This window comes from Manis pentadactyla, chromosome 3 (assembly GCF_030020395.1).
Source record: "Manis pentadactyla isolate mManPen7 chromosome 3, mManPen7.hap1, whole genome shotgun sequence".
NCBI lineage: Eukaryota > Metazoa > Chordata > Mammalia > Pholidota > Manidae > Manis > Manis pentadactyla.
This window is the reverse complement of record NC_080021.1, coordinates 221,173,237-221,192,749: the sequence shown is the minus strand read 5'-3', so window position 1 is coordinate 221,192,749 and position 19,513 is coordinate 221,173,237. Positions and strand designations below refer to the sequence as shown.

Below are 19,513 nucleotides of genomic sequence, written 5' to 3'. Positions count from 1 at the left end.
TGTGCCCTAGCACAGCCAGGAATGGCCTTAGCCAGTCCCTGTCCCTCCAGCCTGCAGCCAGAGACTGGGGGACTGGCCCCCAGGCCCCTTTAGGAAGCACCTCTGAGCTCAGTCCAGGCCGGGGCTGGGTCTGCAGGCAACTGGAGCAGCAGCATACCCCCCACCCCGCTAAACCCTGCCAGGCTCACTCAGGGCCTGGAAATCCCGGCCAGGCAAGGAGGGAAGGCACCGGCATCCAACAGTCTCACTGTACTGTGAGCAAAGCCGCCGACTTCAGGCTGTGGCCAGTGGGGATCCACAAGGGGAAGCCCCCAGTTTGCTGTGCCCAGCCTGTCCCAGGCAGGCTGTCCTGCCAGCAAAGTTCTGAAGCACGCCTGCCACAGGCAGCAGCTCCCTGCCGAGAGTGGCAGCGGCCAGAGCTCAGACCTCAGGGCTGCCTGGGGGGCCCCAGCAGAGGGGGCCGCAGCTCCAGCAGCAGCATCTGGGCTGGGGAAAGTGGGGCTGGGGTCCCAAGCTGGGGCAGAGCCCAGCCGGCTGCTGAGTGATGGCTGCGCTGCCTTTGAGGGGGGCAGGGGGCTGGGGCTCTGTTCGAGACGGCTCCCGCTTGGCTTTGATCGCCAGGAAGGTGGCCAGGTCGAGGTCCAGCATGGCCACCCCCCCACGGGGCGTGGGTGTGCTCTGGCGGCACTGAGGGCAGGGGATCCAGCGCTGCTCATGGGCCGGCGTGTCCAGCTGGCGTACACACGCCTGGCAGAAGGTGTGGCCGCAGTAGAGGCGGCGTGGCAGGTGTCCGGTAAGGTCATAGGTCGAGTAGCAGATGATGCAGTCACCCTGCCGGGTCCCAGCAGCTGTCCCCGGCTCGGCAGCCTGGGATCCTTCTGGCTGCAGCATCCTGGGGGAGGCGTGCAGGGGAGCTCAAGCCCACCCTGCCCACCTCTGTAGCTGTGCTCTACTGTTGGGACCCCAGAACTGGAAGCCTACCTGGAGGACAGGAACCCAGGCCTCTGCAGAGCTGGGAGAGTGGGTGGTGGCCAGTGGCCTGTAGACACCAATGTCTGGGCCCAGCCTAGGTTCTTGTGGTTGCCCGCTGGGCAGCACCCTGTCCTGATGTTTGGGCCCTCCCTGTGGCCCCTGTGCACCCACACCTGCACTTGCCTGAACCCCAGTTCTCTCTTACCTGCATCGTTGGCTATGCCTGGTTAGCAGGTGGCCGGGGTCGGGGTGGACCCAGAGGACCCTGCAGCTCCCCCCCTGGGGCTCGCGTTACTGGCCAAGCACGGACGAGTCAGCAGGGAGGCAGGTGGTGGCTGTGCAGGCGTGGGCTCCCCTTTCAGCCACAAAGGGCTTGCAACTGGATCCACCAGCATACTAACTTGGAGGAAGATAAGGCGTCCCCCACTCTGCCCCACCCCCCACTCCATACCCAGGCCGGCCCCCACCCCACACCTCTTTCCTATCCCCCGCTCCACTGGGAAAACTTTCTGGCCTTGACCTGGCTGATGCCCATTCTTCAGATGTCAGTTTGAGTATCACCTCCTCCAGGAAGCCTGCCAGGACCTGCACCAGCCTGTAGTCCTGAGGGCTCTGCTCTGTAGCTCAGTTACAGTATGTGTGTCCAAGTGTCTTGTCCCTGCCTGGTTTGAGTTGGTGTGTTTCTATCCTCGGGCCACAGCCAGTCCCAAAAGGCCCCAAGGAGGCCTCAGGCACACACAGCGACCACCTGCTGAGGCACAGGGCTCTGTGGCCAGTCTCAGATACCTTCCCCTGGCATCTGCTCCTAGCCCCAGGGTCAACCCAGTGACTGGGACAACAGGTATTGGATGACGGGGTATGTTGAGGAGGGTCAGGACCCCCGTAACTTCACCACCCACCTGGCAGGGAGCCACAGGCAGGGGGCCCCCTCCTTCCTCCTACTGCCTTGGCTGTCCACAGCCTTCCTGACTGGTCAGATGGGTTTCTGTGGCTGGCTTGGGATGGGGCTGACCATGGGGCAGGGGCCAGGAGCCTGGCACACCCGAGTCCCGGCTCCGTCAGGCCAATGACACGTACTCTCATGCTCAGAGACCTGTCCTGCTGGGTGGCCGCCACCGAGGGTCAGGGCTGGAGCAGCACGAGGACCCGTCTGTCCTGTGAAGCCAGCTCAACTTCCTCCTCTGGCTACTTCTGCCCGGCCCCGGAAATGTGAGGGTGCCCAGCGCTGTCTCACTGCTCACTCCCCACTCTGGCATCCAGCCTCACCCCAGCAGTGGGGCCTCCCAGAGCTCGGTTCCCTGCACGCCCCAACCTGGTGTGCTGTGCTGCCCAGACAGACCGCAGTCTCTGGGTGCTCTCTGGGCCCAGTATCTTCTCTGCCACCTCTCCTGGGCACCCAGGCCCCAGAGGCAGGACAGCAAGAGAGCAGCAAGGCCTGGGCACCACACAGCAGATGTTCAGGAATGGGATGCTTCATGAGAAACCAGAAAAATGCCCCAGCTGAGGTAGGGTGGTGACTCACGGGTGGGCAGGACTCAGTCCTGGCACCTACTCCCAGAAACCTGCCAGTGCCAGGCCCTCCTCCCAGAGGCCCTCCTCAGCTCGGCCCTGGGTCCATGCTCAGCACCCTGCGGCTGTCTGACTCACAGGCTGACAGGTCTCCCAGGCTTGCCCTCGGCCCTAGGGAACACAGGGCAGCTCGAACCCAGGCCTGGGCGGGCCAGCTGGGACCCACTCCTGCCCCTCCTGTCCCGCCACTGGACAGACCTGAGTCCTGCAGTGCAGGTTACTGTCGGGAGGCAGTGACGTCCCTACTCCCAGGTCCCTACCCCACAGATGCTGGGCCAGTGGTGCTGTCCAGCCTGGGCCCCTCCTAAGGGCACAGCAGCAAAGGAGAGGAGTCGCCTGCACAAAGTTTGCTCCGCTTTATTGCCTGGGTCCTGGGCCTTGAGGGAGGTGGTCAAGGGCGTCCCTGGGGCTGCTATCATGGCCCCGGCCCAGGGCTCTTGCTTGGGGCCCCAGCTGAGCTGTCGGCTTGGTGGGTAGGTGCCCCGCCCGGTGGGAAGTGGCAACACCCATATGTGGCCCAGAAGCCACCCCTAGTGTCCAGACACTTGGGTGGCCGCTGGAGCGGGGCCCTGGGCTGGGCTAGGACAGGACACAGCAGCGGTTGTGACAGCGGCAGAAGCGGGGACAGTGGCAGCAGGAACAGCACGGACAGCAGCAGCAATGGTGGGCGATGTCATCCCCGCGCCCCATGGGTGGCCGGCTGGCACAGCCCAGCCCTTCCGGGCGCTGCCAGGCCCCCTCTGTGCCCTTGGGCCCTGGGAGCTCATCAGTGGGCTGCAGGAGGCAGACGGGCTCTGGGGTGCAGGGCCCCACAGGCAGAGGCAGTGGCTCTGAGCGGGGAGCCTCCCCGGGCCCCAGGTCGGGCCGCAGGTGAGCCCGGGGGATGCTGATATGGGTGTACGGGTTCTTGATGACCATCTCATGGGGATCCATGGCCTGGCCTGGCAGCAGTGGGCAGAGGAGACAACAGTGGCTTGGTGGAGGGGAGCGGCTGCAGCCCAGGGAAGCACCCACCCCAGGAAGAGCCTGGCTGTGGAGGTGCCAGAGTGTGCTAAGTCTGTGAGCGTGTGCTTGGGGGGTGAGCTGGGAGGGCCAGTGTCCCCCAGCGACCCTCCTGCCATGCAGTGCCCTGTGGTGGAGCTGGGAGGTGGGGAGCCCCAGGGCAGGGCAGCCCCTTTACGCAGGACCCACCTGAAGTAGTGATGGCGGCGGGCTGTCCTCTCGTCCTGTGGGCCAGGTCCCAGTGCCTGTGAGCTGGGCGACTGGCAGGCCTTTTCCCTCCTGGGGACGGGTGGAGCCATGGGGCGGGGCTCAAAGATGGGGTTCATAAGATTCCAGGAGGCCTCAACTTCTCAAGACAGTGGGTGCCCACCCTTCCTTTACAGGTGGGTGGCAGCCATGGCCTGGGTTCCCAAGGGGCCCTGCTGGCTGGGTGACTCAGCCTCTATGCATCTGGGGCACATCCTGTGCCCTCCAGGACTTGCGGTCGGCCAGCAAGGAGGACAGGAGGTGAGCCTGGGGTCAGGCCCTCAGGTCCCAGTCAGGGTGGTTGGGGCACCAGCCATCACAGCCCCAAAGCCCTGTTGAGAGGCAGAGGGCAGAGGGCAGAGGTCCCCACTGCGACCCACAGCTCCAGCCTGGCAGGCAGAGTCCAAGGTGTTTGAGAGCACAGATCACTATGAGGTTTTCCGTTTTTTTAACTGATAAAAAAAAATGACTGATTTACACACCTTTGCGGGTAAAACTTACAGCTGATAACATGGGCTTCATACAAAAGTGACGTTTCTAGCTAATTTCTGAGACGGCAGTTTGCCTCTGGTTGGTGGGCTTGGGGGCCACAAACCCCCTCAGCGTCCCATCCTTGGCCCCAGTCCCTCTCTCTCCACCTTCATCTGTAAGGCGGCACGTGGCGCCTGCCACTCAGGGTCGCTGTGCCGGGGTAACGGTGGATGTGACCATTGGGCCCGGGCCTGGTGCTGGGGAGCTCCCCTTGGGCCACCCAGACCCAACCCCAGTCCTTGGCGCCCGAGGTTCCTCCCAGGAAGGACGTGATCAAATCAGACGTGGCGCAAAAGCCGGGGTGACCGGGGTGGCCTGTGTGGGGCCTGCCAGACCTGTCTGGACACGAGTCCTACCAACGCAGCACCTAATGTGGGAGAAACCGGGAGGCGGACATCACAGGCCCACTGCGCAGGCGCCTGTATCCCCGCCCACCGCCCCCTTAGACTCCGCCCCTTGCCGCGAGGCTGAGGCTGGCGCTTGCGCGGAGCAGGCCTGGGGGCGGTCTGTGGGAACTTAATTCCCCAGAAGCCTCCGCGCTCGGAAGTTTCCTTAAAGACAAGGTTCGGGGTCGGCTGGCCTCGGACGGTCCAGGGCCCGGCTGGGGCCGCCCCAGCTCTGACCCCGCGCTCACGAAGCGCGGGCTCCAAGCGGGGACTTGCACGAGGCAGGACTTCATCCCTGTGGGCGGGGCCTCGGGGCAAGGGGTGGGGCCTGGAGGCTGGTGCCTGCCGGGGTGCACGCCCAACGGGTCGGTGGGAAGAGGAGAGGAGCTGGTGGCTAAGGCTGCACCCCCAGCCAAACCTCCTCCCGCCGGGGCTGCCTCAGTGACCCCACCTTCACTCCAGGGCCCCACAGGCCCTCGCTGCCCCTTCCACCGGGCCCCTGCACTTGCACACCTCTCACACCCAGAGGAAACAGGCCCGAACGCGGGCCCGAGGTCCCACAGAGCAGTAAAGTCAGGCCCATGGGCCAGGGACTGCATCCCCACGTGGGCTCCCTCACCAGGAGCACCGACTTCTGGTCTCCACGGCCCTGGAGGTTCTGGGGCTAGGCCTGCACAAAAGAGAGGGCTGTGGCCATAAGAGGCTGCGCCTGTCCCGGCTCAGGCGCAGGGTCCAGTGCCGGTCCCAGGAGTGCCAGCATGCCATGTGGTGGCCGTGGCAGGTCAATGGGTGGCACTCTGGAGGCCCCTGCAGCCCTGGCCCCCTGCCCTGTAGTTGCCAGCATGTCCACCGTCCTCCCTCTCAGCTGAGGGCTCCCCACAGGCAGAGGCTGTATCCCAGGAAAGCAGGGAAGCCTTGACTAGGGAGGAAGCGCAAAGGAATTGAGCCTCTGGGCCCCGTGGGGTCAGGTTACCTCACAACTGTAGGAGGAAGGGACACGTGCTGACCTGACGTGCTGCCAGAAGGGGCCACCCCACCGTGGGTAGGTGCCTATGGTGTCCTCTGTGGGCCACTCCACCGTGGTGCGTCCAGCTGCTTGACTTTCCGCATACCCCTCACCCCACCCATCTCTCCCGTAGTTCTGTCCTTGGAACCAACTACCTCCTCCCTCCTTCCACTCTGATACCTGCTTGCCTAACTCTGCTCGTCCTCTTAGGGTCACACTGCTCGGCATGCCTGGGTGCACCTGCGAGTGGAAAACGTCGGGAGGCATTCCCACTGGGCACAGCCGAGGGACCAGCAGAGATCCTGACTCTCCGGGTGGGACCCTGGGAACCAGCTTTTCTGGGTCTCCCCTCCTTTCCCTCCCTGTGGCATTGTGAGGCCTCAGGCTGCAAAAGGCAGGGTTTCCCTTCCAGAATGGGGCGGGGGGCTTGACTAAGACCCAGGGTCAGCCAGGCAGGGACAGGGATGGAGGGGACTGGAGGAGCGGCGACGTGGGGGTCCTGACCCGCACGCAGCCTGAGCAGAGAGGGCGACCCCGGGAGCGGGCGCCAGGCCCGCGGCGGATCGAGGGGCGGCCGGGAGACTGGCCCCGCCCCGCAGACCCCGCGCGGGTCCCCAGACTGGGGGTGGCGCTGCGGGCGCGGGCGGGCGCCGCGCGCACTGCGGTCCCCGCGCCTCCGCCGCAGAGCGCGCCACGCTCCGCACGCACCTGCCGTCGCGCCGCGCCGCGCCAAGCCCCGCGCCCAGCGCCCCGCGCCCTCGGGAGCCGCCGCGCCGCGCCATCACCGGAGGTCGCCGCCGCAGCCGCTGGGCAGAGGCGCGGGCACTGCATCCGGGCCTGCCTTTGAGACAACCTCTGCGGCGGCGGCGCGCGCGGCCCGGGGACGCCAGGCTGGGGCAGGTGAGCGCGAGCGGGCGGGGCGGCCACCCTTCCCACCCGGGCTGGGGTCGGGCCTTGGGGGCGGGGCTGGGAGGGGGCTGGGTCCCGGGTGCGGCGAGGGTCAGGGTCAGAGGTCGGGCTCCGGGTCTTTTGTGCAGGGCATGGTGGGGGCAGGGTGGGGGCGAGGGTGGGCCCGGGCGCTACCCTCACGCGGTCTCTCACCTGCAGCTTGGGCCTGGTCCAGGCCTCTCCGCTGACGCCGCCGCCGAGCCCGCGGCCCGCGTCCTTTTGCAGCCAGGGTTCAGCCTAGCTGCCTTCCCTCGGCGCCCTGTCCTGGAGCCATGGGGCCCACCTAGCCCCTGCCTGCCCGGATGTCCCGGCCCGGGGACTGCTGACCTCGGCTGCAGGGGGAGCGCTCCCCCAGCTCCCTTGCCAGCCTCAGCAGCCAGAGACCCTGGGTGAGCCCCGAGGCCAGACCTCCGGCCCAGCGCAGCCTCCCATACCCCCCAGCCCCCGCCCCCCGCCCCCGCCCCTTCCTCCTCCTCCTCCCAGGACTGGATCAGAGAAGTCACTGTGGCCACTGGGGGGGGCCCTGCCCCCCCAGGTCTCACCGGCCGCCCCCAGGAGTCCACGGGGCGGCCGGGGTCCCCACCAGGCCTGGCAGGACCAGAATGCTGCCCCTTCTCCTCCCCCCCGGCTTCACCCAACGCCCCCACCCACCCGAACACCCAGTCTGACTGGAGACAGCCGGATGCCGGCTGACCCTGGGCCCGAGGCGGGCAGTGGCTGGCCGGGCCTCCTCATGTCCTGCCTGAAGGGCCCCCATGTCATCCTCAAGATGGAGGCCATGAAGATTGTCCACCCTGAGAAGTTCCCCGAGCTGCAAACGGCTGCCCCCTGCTTCCCACCTGCACCTCGGCCTGCCCCTGCTCTGGCACCCAAGCGTGCGTGGCCCTCAGACACGGAGATCATCGTCAACCAGGCATGTGGGGGGGACATGCCTGCCTTGGAAGGGGCACCCCGCACACCACCCCTGCCACGGAGGCCCCGCAAGGGCAGCGCGGAGCTGGGCTTCCCCCGAGTGGCACCAGCGGACGAGGTCATCGTAAATCAGTACGTGATGCGGCCTGGCCCTGCTGCCTCGGGGGCCTCCACGGCGGCAGCCCCAGCTGTGGGTGAGCCCCTGGAGTGCCCCACGTGCGGGCACACGTACAACGTCACCCAGCGGCGGCCACGCGTGCTGTCCTGCCTGCACTCTGTGTGCGAGCAGTGCCTGCAGATCCTCTACGAGTCCTGTCCCAAGTACAAGTTCATCTCCTGTCCCACCTGCCGCCGTGAGACTGTGCTCTTCACTGACTACGGCCTGGCTGCGCTGGCCGTCAACACGTCCATCTTGAGCCGCCTGCCACCCGAGGCCCTGACTGCCCCATCTGGTGGCCAGTGGGGGGGTGAGCCTGAGGGCAGCTGCTACCAGACCTTCCGGCAGTACTGTGGGGCTGCGTGCACCTGCCACGTGAGGAACCCGCTATCTGCCTGCTCCATCATGTAGTGCCCACCCGCCTGCTGGTCCTTGCTCGCCGCTTCTTCAGGGATCTGGCCCTACCTGTTGCCCGCTGACCCCTCACCCACCACAGCTTCTGGCCCCCACCGTGTGGCATTGTCACTGCAGCCAACTTTGCCATTAAAACTCTTTGCCAAAGTTTGCACCGTGTTCCCTGGACTGAAGCCTGCTACTGTGGCTTGTGCCCAGGGCTGAAGGGTCCAGCAGCTTGCTCTGCTCTCTGGGGGCCAGGCATGGTGCTCAGGAGGGCTGGGCCCAACAGGGGTGGTGGTGGTGGTGGTGTGTGTGTGTGCGTGTGCGCGCAGGTGAATGCCCACACATTCATGCAGAGCCAGCTGCCTGTGTGCACTTCGCGGGACTAATGGGCTGAGCTGGGCACTGGGAGGATGTATCTTCTGCACTGGCTGCTGGACATGGGAGCCAGTGGGGGGGGGACAGTTCAGTGTATCTGGCTCCTGGTAGGCCCGTTGGAGCTGGAGCTGGGGCACAAGCTGGCTGAGATCATGGTCAGATACAAGGACTCAGGGCCTCCTGGGTTGGGGAAGAAGGGGTAGAGGTGACAACACCATAACAACAGTTTCAGCAGCTGCTGTTTATTGAGAGCCTTTTCTGTGCCAGGCACAGCACTCAGCATGTCACCAACAGGCCTGGGAGGTGGTGCTGTGACCGTGTCTGTCCTTCAGATAAGGCCCCGGCTGGGCACCGTGAGGCTGCGGGGCAATCGGGCTTCAGCTAGGCATTCTTCTCCAAGGCCTGGCTGGGTCCTTGTCCCTGGCAGCTCAGGGGCACATGTTGGCCTCCCCACTGCTGAGGACCCTGGGGTGAGGAGGCCCTTTGTGGACCGGGCTTGCTCAGCAGGGGCCCTTCCCCTTGGCTGCCCTGCCCTTCAGGGAACACACACTGGTCCTTATCTGGAACACAGGCAGGTCGGGTAGCCCTGGCCCCAGTTTGGGTCTTGATTGAAGGCTAGTGCCCTGGACAACCTTGGGTTTTTTAGCCTGCTCATCAGACCTCAGGGTGAGGTGCTCCCAAGGCCCCATGGCACCAAGGCTCTGGACGTGGCCATTCTGGGCCTCCTGGTCTCCTGGTGGCTGGGTGCTCCCAGGCCCGGTGGTTCAGATGCAACAGGCCCTGTTCAGCGGCCAGAGCGGTCCAGCAGCATGAAGAGCAGCCCGAGCAGCATGAGTGGCATGAAGATGAGCAGCAGGCCCAGCAGCTCGAGGGCCAGGAGGCCCAGCAGGGCCAGGCGGTGGGCGCAGGGCCCCCGCTCCCTCAGGGCCCAGAGCCAGGCGCCCAGGCAGGGCGGGCAGGGCAGGAAGGGCAGGCAGCCCTGGCCGCCCACGGGCCCCGCCAGGAAGCGCAGCTGGTAGCGGTGTTCCAGGGAGGCCCAGGGCCCAGAGCCCTGGCGGAGCGGTGTAGGGGGTGCAGGGGGTGGGGGACGCTGGGGCCCGTCGGCCTGCAACAGCTCCTCCTGCAGCTGGCAGATCTCCCACTCGAGCACAGGCGTTTTCTGGCGGCACAGCGGGCAGCGCACTCGGCCCAGGTCGGTGCTGGGGGCAGCGCCCAGAAGCTGGTGCAGGCAGCCCACACACAGGCCGTGGCCACAGTTCAGCAGGGCCAGGCGGTGCCTGCCCGGCCCGTAGGGCTCAGTGCAGATGGGGCACTCCTCCTCCTCCTGCTCGCCTGCCGCTGCTGGCCCGGCCCAGGGGCAGGCTGTGGCCGTGGCCCAGAGCAGGGGCTCGCTGTCCAGAGTCCTGGCACCGTGGGGGTCCCCACGGGCCCTGCTGTCCAACCCTTCATCTGCTGGCTCTTGGAACAGGGGGCCTAGGTGCGCAGGGCCCAGGGGGGCCGAAGGTGGGCTGGCACGGCCAGAGCTTAGGTTACTGGGGCCATGAGTAGGGGCCCTGGGGCAGGAGTCAGAGTGGGTGGGCTGGGACCCCAGGGCGGCCACGGGGTGGGGGTGCTGTGAAGGTTCTGTGGCCCTCTAGGCCCGGGATCGGGTCTGGCACTGACCTGGCAGCAGCTGTAGCCTCCTCCCAGCTCCGTCCTCACGAAAAGTAAACTTTGCTTGGGCCCCAACACCCGTGCTGATTCCAGGTGGCTCCTGGGCCCACGCTTGCCAGTCCCCCCTACCCCGGCCCGCCAAAGCCACAGTGAACCCCGTCAACGTCTGACCCGTAGCCGGACTGCAGACTCTGGGCGGCAGTGGTGTGGGAAGGGCAGCCTTTCTGACTCCAACTCCAACTCCTGGGCGCTGAAGGCCCCTCCCAGGGGCGGGGCGCCACCTGCCCCGCCCTCCCGTGCCACGCCTCCTCCGTCCAGTCCCGTGCGGACGGCAGCTCCAGGGGCTGGGAAGGGGGACGGTCCGTACCCGCCTGCCCACACCTCCCCACACCCTTCCTTTCCAGGTCCCGCTCCAAGCTGCCCCCATGCTGGCTGAACGAGGTGGACAAACGGCTGGCACCCACCACGTTCGAGTCGGACACCAGAGTGTTGCAGCAAAGCTGGCAGGACACATGTGCCCACTATGGGCACCACCACCACTCAGACCAGCGACGGGCCCACTTCCCACCAGAGGCACGAGGACGAGCAGGCAGAGCAGCCAGCTGGGCCCCGGAATTTATTGCTAAGGCTTCCTGGACACATGCGAGAAAGGTGTGCGAGGCTGGGTCTCCTGCTCTGCAGGGTCCTCGCTGCATTTTAGCCCTGGCCTGGGCCTGGTGGTGCCCTAAGATGCCAGCGGGCACTGGGAGCATGGCACAGAGATGTGGCAGAGGGTGACTGTGCACCTGACGTTCCCCAGGGCAGAGAATGAGGCATTTGGCCCTCCCAGGGGCTCTGCACCACCTTGAAGAGCTACCAGGCCCCGTCTACCCAAGTGCTTAAACTGTTTGGAAACTGTCTGGGGGCCGCTGAAGCCCATCAGGCTGCCAGTGCCTTCCTGGGTCACCGTGCCTGCACAGGGTGGGGCAGCCCAGGTCACCACCCTGACTAAGACCCAAGTCAGGGCCAGCAGGGAAAGGCCAGCAGAAGCAGAAGCCTGGTTGTGGGTGGGGTGGGGTGGTGGATGGGCATCGTCAGCACTGAGCGTGGGCTGCGGCGACTGGAATGCAGCTGTGCAGGGCAGCTGGCCATCCTCCTGCCTGGGGTGAGACAGGGAGGGGAGGAAGGGGCATTGGCCCCTCAGAGGGCAGTGGTCAGAGTGACCGGCTGGCAGGACGGATCCTCAGGCCCACGTCTCAGTCTGGAAACGCAGAGCCTGCTGGAGCCTGGCAAGGAGGGCGGCTGCGTCGGAGCTGGAAAGCCCGCCCTCCTCCTGGAAGATGGACACCAGAGCGTCTGACACATCCGCTGGCATGCGCTGGGCATTGCTAGAGGGACAGGCCACAGGGAGCTCAGTGGGGCTGGGCCCCAGAGGGTGGTTCCTGCCCCAACCCCTGCCCAGGCTCACCCTGCCAGGTAGAAGTGGGCACCCTGGCGGTCCAGCAGCTCCCACACCAGTGGCCCAAGCTCCCGGAGCCGGTGCTGCACATACACCTTCTGCTCCTGCAGGGCAGGGGGGCAGGCATGAGGCCGTGCCCCACCCCTGCCACCTCCCTCCTGCCCGCTCAGCCCACCTGCTCCCGGGAGAAGGCCGTGAGGAGAGTCAGGCAGCCCCTCTCCTCCAGCCCCTTCCACTCAGCCTCCCAGTAGAAGTCCTGGTCCCGCTGGCGGCAGCCGAAGAACAGAACATTTCCTGGGCAAACAAACACAGGGTGGCCTCAAGCTTGGCCTCAGCCCATGAGGCTCAGCCCAGCCAGCCTTGGCCACCACCCTGCCCTGGACCCCATGTGCTCACTGGTCTGACCCTGGGCCACTCGCTCCTGGACAGCAGCTCTGAAGGGGGCCACGCCAGTGCCAGGTCCCACCATGATCACGGGTGTGTCCTGTGTCTCTGGGAACGTCAGGCCCCCAGGCCGCACCCACAGGGGCACCCGGACAGGTCCTATTACAGGAGGGAGGGGGCAGGAGGAGGAGGTTGGGAGGACCCGGCCCTGGCCCAGGACTGGCCGTGGTACATATCGGAGTGTGGGCCCTGGGCAAAGACCCTCCCCCACCTCACCTTGCCCAGGGTCCAGAGATGCCAGCCAGGAGGAGCAGAGGCCCCTGCGTGGCTCCTTGAGGCGTGTCTGGTACTGTACCACGGCCACAAGGATCTGCAGTCTCGAGGGATGAGCCTGAGGGACAGGACAGTGGGTGCCCTACCCTCCTGGGCTACCCTTTGCCACCCTGGCTTCCTGTCCCACCCACTTAACCCAGAAGCGGTCCTGGGTGTGGGACAGACAGGGAGGGTCATGGGGCAGCCCCTACCCACCTGCCAGACCCCACTTCCCTGCCCGGGATCCCTGACCACAGCTGGCTCCATCCACCGGGCCCTCACCAGCAGAGAAGATGCGATGGAGAAGGCCCGTGGCCGGATCGGGGGGATGAGGTCCAACAGGTAGTCTGCAGGGATGGCTCTAGCTGTGTGTGGGAAGTCGCACAGCACCTGGGTAGAGACAACCTTGGGAGGACTAAGGCCGGCACTGGCAGGTGTGGCTGGGGCACAGAGCCCCAGGCTGCCGCCCACCCGCCAGGCCACCCACACACACCTCCAGGACCGTCCTGCGGGGCCGGTTGCAGTAGTCATGCAGCGCCTCCTGGCCTTCGGCAGAACTGAATTCCAGCAGCTTCTCCCGCTCCAGCTCGTGGGGGGAGAGACAGGCCAGGAGCTCAAAGAAGGAGCGGCGGGGCACCCTGGTGATGTCCAAATACCGGGACACGAGGTGCTGCACAGAGCAGGGCTGGGGCAGCCGCTCAGGGCAGGTCACACCTGCAACAGGGAGCAGCAGACCATGGCGGCTGGGGGTGTGGGGTAGGGGACCCTGGCAAGGGCAGAGCAAGGGTGGCCACTGGGGCCCCGTGCCCGCGGCTCACCTAGCTCCTGAGGCAGCAGTGTGAAGCACCGATCTGGGTCCAGGCCCAGTGCCTGGCAGAACTGCTGGACGTGGCCGGCCGAGTTCTTGGGCTGGATCAGCACCACGTCACCAGCTACAAAGCTGCGTGCAAGGCCAGCACGCAGTGTGGGAAGGACAGGGCTGGCTTGGGAGGGGGACCCCCTGAGTGCTTGCTCCCCAGCTTTGGGAGAGGACCTGCTGAACCCCAGACCAAGACCCCCTCCCCACCCCGAACGGCCAGGTCCTGCTGGGTGTTCTGGGTCCCTCACCTCATTCCAGAGCCTGTGATGTCAAACTCGATGAGTCGAACGTCCTGGAAGTGAGAGGGGCCAGTGATCCTCTGGTTGGTCACCATGGGTGCCAAGAAGGGCAGCAGTTCTGAAGGGGGACCCTGAGGGTCTGTCCCAGCTGATTGCTGCTCCTCAGGGCACTTCCTGGGGGCCTCTGGAAGGAACTGCAGGGCAAACCTGGAGGGCAAACTGTGGAGAGGCCGTGATGGTCAGGCCTCGGCCTGGAGGATGGCCTGAGGGAGTTCCCACGGCCAGGAGGGGTCCCCTGCACCTGTGGGTGCTGAGCTCAGGCCCACACTCACAGGACTCCGGGGGGAATTGTGCCAAGGTCGAGGGGCACAGGGTACAGCCCCAGCACCTTCTCCCACAGGTCGCGCAACCAGGGGTCAATGGCGGCATCCGGCCTGGAGAGAGAGCACGTGCACACTGGTCTAGGGGAGCCTGCTACACTGGGCCCTGCAGGAGGCCCCCCCCACTCACCCTAGCTCATGCTGGTCATCACCGAGGCACACAGGCAGGAGGGCGCTGCCCCCAAGCTGCAGCAGCCGTCGGTGCAGCTTCTTGGCCACGAAATTGAACCTACGGGGATAGAGAGTGAAGCTTGGACTGGTGCCAGCCCTGGACTGGTGATGATGAGGGCCAGTGGCCAGCTGGTCAGGGCAGAGGGCACAGCTTGCCAGCCCGAACGAGCCTGTGAAGCATGGGGACCTGCCATGCAGTTGGTCCTGGACCCCTGGTGCCGGAGGGTCCGTGTCTTCCAGGGCGTTTTGTTCTCACTGCCAGCTCCTCCCCGCGACGCTGTAGGCAGTTGGGGCTCCCACCCACCTTGAGCAGACGTGAGCAAATGCCTATGTTATGCACAGAACAATCCCCCAGCATATGAATGGAACACTGCCACCCACTTTCTGCACTTTCCACCTCAGCGATCGAGGGCCTCCTTCTGCAGTGTCCAGTTTTGGGGGTGTCCGTACCCCACAAACCCTCCCCCAGCCCGTGCTGCACAGCGTGGGGCTTCAGTGTTCAGTGACTTAATGCTGTGCATGCCCTTGAACACAGACCCTTCAGTGCTTCCTTGGGAAATGAGGCAAAGCAATACAGTTCTGCTTGGGACACTGACGTGGTGAAAATGTCCTAAGGAGGTAACGCGAGGCTCCCTGCCATGCCCTGGGAAGCGGCGGGCTGGGGTGGCTCTTCGGCGCCTGCTGCCCAGGCCCGCTGTGCTGTTCTCTATAAGTCCAAACGTCTCACATACACGTTTTGATAAAAGCAGGGAAAGAGCTGGTGGGCCTCTGCTGCCCCAAGTCACATGTTGGCATGAATGTCTTGTCTCAGGGCAGCCGCAGATGGCTGACTCCAGATGTCCCGCTTCAGACACCTCCTCCCGCTATGGAGAACCCCTAGGGCTTGCCCCTGAGCCCAGCGTACCCCCGGTCCCCCCCCAGTGCCCTGCCCACCCATCAAGCCCCAGGGCTGTGGCCGAGGTGCCCACTGGGGAGCGTCCGTGGGACCAGGACACATGACCAGGACGGCGGCCCCACCTCTGGCAGGGGCCTTGGGAGCTCGGTCACCTGTTCCTCCACCAGGACACTTGCACTGGCCCAAAAGGACAGTCCCTGCCCACCTCTACTTACTTGGCGTAAGAGGAGTCCCCGAGGCCCAGGACAGCAAAGTCCACCTGACAGAGGGAGGTTGAAGGCAGGTGCTTCCGGAATATGAACCTCCAGAAATCCTGTGACCAGAAGAAACCAAGATGGAGGCCCCACCAGGGCCCCGGAGTGGGGTTGGGAGGGGGCCTGTGTCCCGGACCTTCCCAGGACCTCACTCTCCTCCTTAAGAGCTTTGTTATGAAAACGACAAGACTTTTTCCTCTATCACCATGGCATGAATTATGGAATAGGCAGAAAATCATCCAAGAAAGTATCCTCAAAGCCACCACTATGTCAGGCACCACCCCTTCCCTGGGCAGAGGGCTCTATGGCTCCTCACAGTGGGGGCAGCCCAGTGGGGACCCTCACCAGGGAGGACCCTCACAGGAGGTGGCCACTGCTGGCCCACCCCCCAGCTCTCCAGGCTGGAGGCAGCGCCTGCTCCTACTTGGATGTCTCTGAGGATGGCATCTCCTGCCTCGTACCAAGTCCCATGTCCTGAAGGCCCCTCAGTTCACAGTCCTGTGCCATGGGCTTGGGCCTCTGGGCTGAGTGGTCAGGCCTGGCCCCTCTGTGGCCCTAGTTTCACCCCACCAGCGGAATTCTCTCCTACCCTGGGCCCTGAGTTGCACCTGCTCCCCAGCTCCACGGCTTCTGCCTGACCCTGTGTGGGGGCTAAGGACCAACACCTCAGTCCCCTCACCTCCACGTCACTGGCCACCCACTGGCCCATTACATGCCCTTCCAGGCTTACGTGACTTCTCCTGGTGCCCCCACCTCCCTTCTGACTCATACCTCCAGGGCCCTGGCCAGCTTTGCCCACTGGCCCTGGACCACCCCTGGCCTTCTCAAGGACTTTGCTGCACCAGCCACTGCTGGGGACCACACCCGTTCTGCCCTGAGACCTCCCCTGCACACCTGTGCTTAAAGACTTGTTTCCTGAAGCCTGTAGAGAAATCTCTCCAGGGCGTTTCCTGGGAAAGGCTTGGTGATGACCCCATTCTCATGACTTCGTCTTCGAATGCCCTGATGTCGCTCTCACATTGTCAGAGTGGCAGGCACACCGAAATCGTCCCTAAGGACCTGAGACTGCTCAAAGATGGCCTGGTGTCCCTCTAAGCTTGCTCTGTACCTTACCAGCCACCTGGGCATGCTGTTCTCAAGACCTGAAGCGCATGACGACGTGCCTCCACGGAGCCTCTTCATTCACGGCAGGCCCTTCCCGGACACACAGTGAACGCTCAGGCCGAAGACCTGTCCTTTGGTTCTGAGACATTTTGCTAATTTCCTCCCACCTGTTAATTTTTTTTGCCCCCTTTCTGAGGCTACTGGAATGCTCTTAGAATTCTGGTCTCTGTTTCCTGTCTCATGTTTTATTACACTTTTTGGGAGGAATCTCTCGATTCTATCTTCTGGTCTTTGAAATTTTCTCTGAGGCCAGTTCAGAGAGTGTCGCTGCAGCCTCCAGCTCTGCCCTGGTCCGTGCTCTCGCCCTGCTGCTGCTGAGCCCCTGGGGGCTGCTCTGCCTCTGCGCCCCCAGCTCCTGCTGGTGTTTCCCTTGGTCTCCCCCACTGGGGTCTTCCCAAGGTCGGGGCTGTTTTGTGGTCTACTTGTGCTTAAGCAGCTGGCAGAAAACTGTGAGTTCAGGCCTGCCACTTGACGGGTTTCACAGCCAGGAGACGGGGCAGGGGCCCAGCTGCCAGGCCTTCGACTGGGGTCGCTTGGCTTCCACGAGCGCTCCTCCCATCCACTGCCTCAGACTGTGTCTGATGGGTGTTCTCAAAGGACTGCCGCGAGGCCAGCATCTTCCTGTTTGGCATCCAGCTGGTCACTGAGCTCTGCCCAGCCTCCATGACCCCAGTCTGTGGCCTCTCAAAGAAGCCTCTAGTCCCTGCTGTGCTGGGAAAGGACCCCCATCTCCATGGTGGGTATCCCTCTCTGCACTCTTATTCACCTTCATCCCTTCATGCTGCTGGCTTCTGACTTTGAGTCTGCACCCCTGTCCTGACCTCCCAGCCCAGCTGCACTGATAGAACTCTTTGTGCCCCCCCCCGCCCCACATGCCCCATGTCTTCGGCATCCACCATTCATCTCCTGCCTTTGACGCCCTTGGACTCATTTTCTCTCCTGTCCCCCTTCCTATCCAAGGAAATACCCCCCCAACCTGTGCTGGGGTGCTGCTCCCTGGGTCCCCCACATCATCCTGCCCTTTAGGCTTCAGCCTTTTTCCCCACCAGCATGGGAATAGGCCCAAGTCTCTCCTACCTTAAATAACTTCTTTTTAACCCCTCACCCCATTCACAGCCAGAATCTTTTCTGAATTGTTTATAATGTACAGATGCTCTTAAACATTCTCTCCACTCACACTCACTCGCTGATTCTCATGACCCTGTGATCCCTTTCTCCCAGTGGGCTCCTGAAACTGCTCTCACCGAGGTCACTCTAAAAACAAATCCCACTGATGCCTCTCAGGCCTGACCTTACTTCACATCTTGTGGCTCTGCAGACCTTGTTCTTGAATAGTCACCTCCCTGACCTTGACCTTGGAGACCATGCACTCCCTCTTCTTGCTTCTGGAGCCATGTTCCTGCCCCCCTGCGGGTTTCTTTCCACCTACCATGCCCTTAGTGTTCAGGGTGGCCTGTCCTGGGAGGGAGAAGCTTCCTTTCACACGCCTTCCAATTTTGGCCACTCCAACATCTACCCAGATCCCTCTCTGAGCACATCAACCTTCCAGCACCTTGCACTCCCCATCTCTCCTGTCTCGATTTCACCTGCCTTCCTGTATTTGAGATCCGCCTGATCCCGTGTCCTGCTGATTTTACTTCTTAACTTCTCTGTAATGGGTTCTCCTTTCTCCACTCTGCCACTACCCTGGCTCAGGCTGCCAGTCTCTTGCCTGTACTGTGCCACTCCCAGGGTTGTTCTTATTCCCCTACAGCTTGTCCCCCTGCAGACAAGTGCCGGTTTTGCCAGAATATGAGTTTTGCCATGTCCCGTGTCCCCAGGGTCCCTCACTCCAAGTCTACCTGCCTACTGTGGCTGCTCAGCTCTCTGGGGCTGGGCCTGGGCTCCTGTCTCGCTTCCCACTCCGAAACACTCCTCGGCTCTGCCATCCTGAACTGTTCTCTGTTCTTCCCAGAGGTGGAGCTCTTTGTCTTCTCTGCACAGGCTGCTCCCTCTTTCTTGGTGCCTTGCCAGCCCCCACTTATCCCTGAGGACTTAGTCCATACTCTTTTTCTCCTGAGAGCTCTCCCTGAGCCCCCAGGTTCAGGCAGAGAACTCTTTTATTCATGCTTCTGTAACATCTGGCACTGTAACTTCCCATTGAACTTGTTGCTTATACCACATGGAGAGCTCTGTGAGGGTCGACATGTGGCTACTGGGTTCGCAGCTGGCTTCTCAGTACTAGATTATGCTTGGAAGTAGGATGTGTGCTCAAAAGATGGTGAAAGAATTGAAGAATGTTCTCTGAAGGTCAGTTTTAAAATACACACAAGACCCACACCAGATTTATATACAGCCCTAGAAAATATGCAAGGTTAAAATGGAAAAGAAGGCTATTTGGTGGCCTGTGAAAAGTTTATTAAGGAGGACAACCAGGGCCCTCAGATGCATCCAAAGATAACCTCCCAAACCCACAGCTAAGGTGCAGCAGATACAGGAGGACAACTACTTATTGCACTTCTTGGACTATTCAGACAATGAAAATGGGGTGAGGGTGCAGGGCAGGGATCTGAGCTCCTGAGCAAAGAAAGCTCCTTCAGGTCATCCTTACCTTCATGTTGTCAGGGGGGTCTCCTTGGCCTGTAGTTGCACAAACAAATATCACCAGGGGCTCATTAATCAGATTCACCTCAACAAAAAGACACACGTGTAAGACCTCTGGCTGTAACGACCAGGCATCCTCTCCGCAGCCTGGCGTCCTCTCCTTCACTCAGGGTGCCAGGACGCAGAGACTCAGTGAACACTAGCAGGCGGCCGGCCTGCCCCGCCTTTCACAGGCTCCACCCTCCCACCTTGCCCCCTCCTCCATTTGCTCAGCTGAGCCGCTGTTCCCAAGCTTTCCCGTCCCGTACATCCGCCGTAACGGAAGGGTCCACTCTCAGACAAAACGCAGCGCTCTGGGGTACAGGGCTCTGGCGGCCGGCGCCCCAGGCCTGCTCGGCTCCCCGCCGGAGCCCTGGGGAGCCCTCACCACAGGGTAGGAATCCAGGGCCTGCACCCGGCACCCAAGACGCCGGCGCCGGGCCTCGCGGCCCAGCCTCTCCGACACATCCTGGGCCGTGCCGGTCTGGCTGCCGAAGAGCACCAAAAGCCGCGGGCTCGGCATCGCGGCGCGCCCTGGGTTCCACCGCACGCAGCTGCGGGACCAGCCAGCAGCTCCCGTGAGCCCCGACGGCCGGACCGGCTCGACTTTCGACTTCCGGCCTCTGCCGGAAGTGACGC

The 19,513-nt window shown here is 63.6% G+C and overlaps 5 protein-coding genes across 11 annotated transcripts; 1 reads left to right on the top strand and 4 right to left on the bottom strand.

Annotated features, from left to right (window-relative positions):
• Window positions 1-234: 234 nt before the first annotated feature.
• Window positions 235-2,938, bottom strand: RNF224 (ring finger protein 224). 4 transcript variants are annotated; one of them, XM_057499321.1, is made up of 3 exons: window positions 2,802-2,938; window positions 2,495-2,652; window positions 235-892 (listed from the first exon to the last, which is right to left on the bottom strand). In XM_057499321.1, the coding sequence occupies exon 3, from the start codon at window positions 889-891 to the stop codon at window positions 421-423; it is 471 nt and encodes a 156-aa protein (XP_057355304.1). In that variant the 5' UTR covers window position 892; window positions 2,495-2,652; window positions 2,802-2,938; the 3' UTR covers window positions 235-420. The 4 variants fall into 4 exon arrangements, with proteins under 4 accessions (XP_057355304.1, XP_057355303.1, XP_057355302.1 ...); XM_057499320.1 differs by having other exon boundaries at window positions 2,740-2,871; XM_057499319.1 differs by lacking the exons at window positions 2,495-2,652; window positions 2,802-2,938 and adding exons at window positions 1,178-1,368; window positions 1,493-2,346.
• CYSRT1 (cysteine rich tail 1) lies at window positions 2,881-3,474 on the bottom strand. The gene has a single exon (XM_057499323.1). It carries the CDS (start codon window positions 3,472-3,474, stop codon window positions 3,121-3,123), a length of 354 nt encoding a protein of 117 aa, XP_057355306.1. The 3' UTR covers window positions 2,881-3,120.
• Window positions 3,475-5,042: 1,568 nt separating this feature from the next.
• RNF208 (ring finger protein 208) lies at window positions 5,043-8,296 on the top strand. Of its 2 annotated transcripts, XM_036900880.2 has the most exons (3): window positions 5,043-6,612; window positions 6,820-7,049; window positions 7,430-8,296. In XM_036900880.2, exon 3 carries the CDS (start codon window positions 7,430-7,432, stop codon window positions 8,138-8,140), a length of 711 nt encoding a protein of 236 aa, XP_036756775.1. In that variant the 5' UTR covers window positions 5,043-6,612; window positions 6,820-7,049; the 3' UTR covers window positions 8,141-8,296. The 2 variants fall into 2 exon arrangements, with proteins under 2 accessions (XP_036756775.1, XP_036756774.1); XM_036900879.2 differs by having other exon boundaries at window positions 6,820-8,296.
• A 428-nt stretch (window positions 8,297-8,724) lies between these two features.
• Window positions 8,725-11,075, bottom strand: LOC130683136 (uncharacterized). Its single transcript, XM_057499424.1, has 4 exons — window positions 11,013-11,075; window positions 10,548-10,656; window positions 10,328-10,500; window positions 8,725-10,136 (listed from the first exon to the last, which is right to left on the bottom strand). The coding sequence occupies exons 1-4, from the start codon at window positions 11,073-11,075 to the stop codon at window positions 9,288-9,290; spliced, it is 1,194 nt and encodes a 397-aa protein (XP_057355407.1). The 3' UTR covers window positions 8,725-9,287.
• On the bottom strand, window positions 10,756-19,503 carry NDOR1 (NADPH dependent diflavin oxidoreductase 1). Of its 3 annotated transcripts, none has more exons than XM_036900767.2 (14): window positions 19,263-19,503; window positions 18,843-18,920; window positions 15,050-15,147; window positions 13,899-13,997; window positions 13,721-13,822; window positions 13,398-13,607; window positions 13,109-13,230; window positions 12,784-13,004; window positions 12,573-12,680; window positions 12,255-12,369; window positions 12,000-12,137; window positions 11,770-11,888; window positions 11,604-11,698; window positions 10,756-11,523 (listed from the first exon to the last, which is right to left on the bottom strand). In XM_036900767.2, the coding sequence occupies exons 1-14, from the start codon at window positions 19,395-19,397 to the stop codon at window positions 11,379-11,381; spliced, it is 1,785 nt and encodes a 594-aa protein (XP_036756662.2). In that variant the 5' UTR covers window positions 19,398-19,503; the 3' UTR covers window positions 10,756-11,378. The 3 variants fall into 3 exon arrangements, with proteins under 3 accessions (XP_036756662.2, XP_036756661.2, XP_036756664.2); XM_036900766.2 differs by having other exon boundaries at window positions 11,991-12,137; window positions 19,263-19,500; XM_036900769.2 differs by having other exon boundaries at window positions 11,991-12,137; window positions 18,843-18,871; window positions 19,263-19,453.
• Window positions 19,504-19,513: the final 10 nt, after the last annotated feature.

Bases quoted from the DNA above. Each gene is read 5' to 3' on its own strand.
- CYSRT1 (XM_057499323.1), bottom strand. From the start codon at position 3,474: ATGGATCCCCATGAGATGGTCATCAAGAACCCGTACACCCATATCAGC.
- NDOR1 (XM_036900766.2), bottom strand. From the start codon at position 19,397: ATGCCGAGCCCGCGGCTTTTGGTGCTCTTCGGCAGCCAGACCGGCACG. The intron at 13,823-13,898 runs GTGAGTGGGGGG...CTCTCTCTCCAG, and splicing joins GATGACCAGCATGAGCTAGG to GCCGGATGCCGCCATTGACC. The intron at 11,699-11,769 runs GTGGGCTGAGCG...CCTGCCCTGCAG, and splicing joins CGGCCTTCTCCCGGGAGCAG to GAGCAGAAGGTGTATGTGCA.
- RNF208 (XM_036900879.2), top strand. From the start codon at position 7,343: ATGCCGGCTGACCCTGGGCCCGAGGCGGGCAGTGGCTGGCCGGGCCTC.
- LOC130683136 (XM_057499424.1), bottom strand. From the start codon at position 11,075: ATGGGCTTCAGCGGCCCCCAGACAGTTTCCAAACAGTTTAAGCACTTG. The intron at 10,657-11,012 runs GTAGCTCTTCAA...GTGTCCTGCCAG, and splicing joins ACTTGGGTAGACGGGGCCTG to CTTTGCTGCAACACTCTGGT. The intron at 10,501-10,547 runs GTGTGGGGAGGT...CCCCCTTCCCAG, and splicing joins GCGGGACCTGGAAAGGAAGG to CCCCTGGAGCTGCCGTCCGC.
- RNF224 (XM_057499321.1), bottom strand. From the start codon at position 891: ATGCTGCAGCCAGAAGGATCCCAGGCTGCCGAGCCGGGGACAGCTGCT.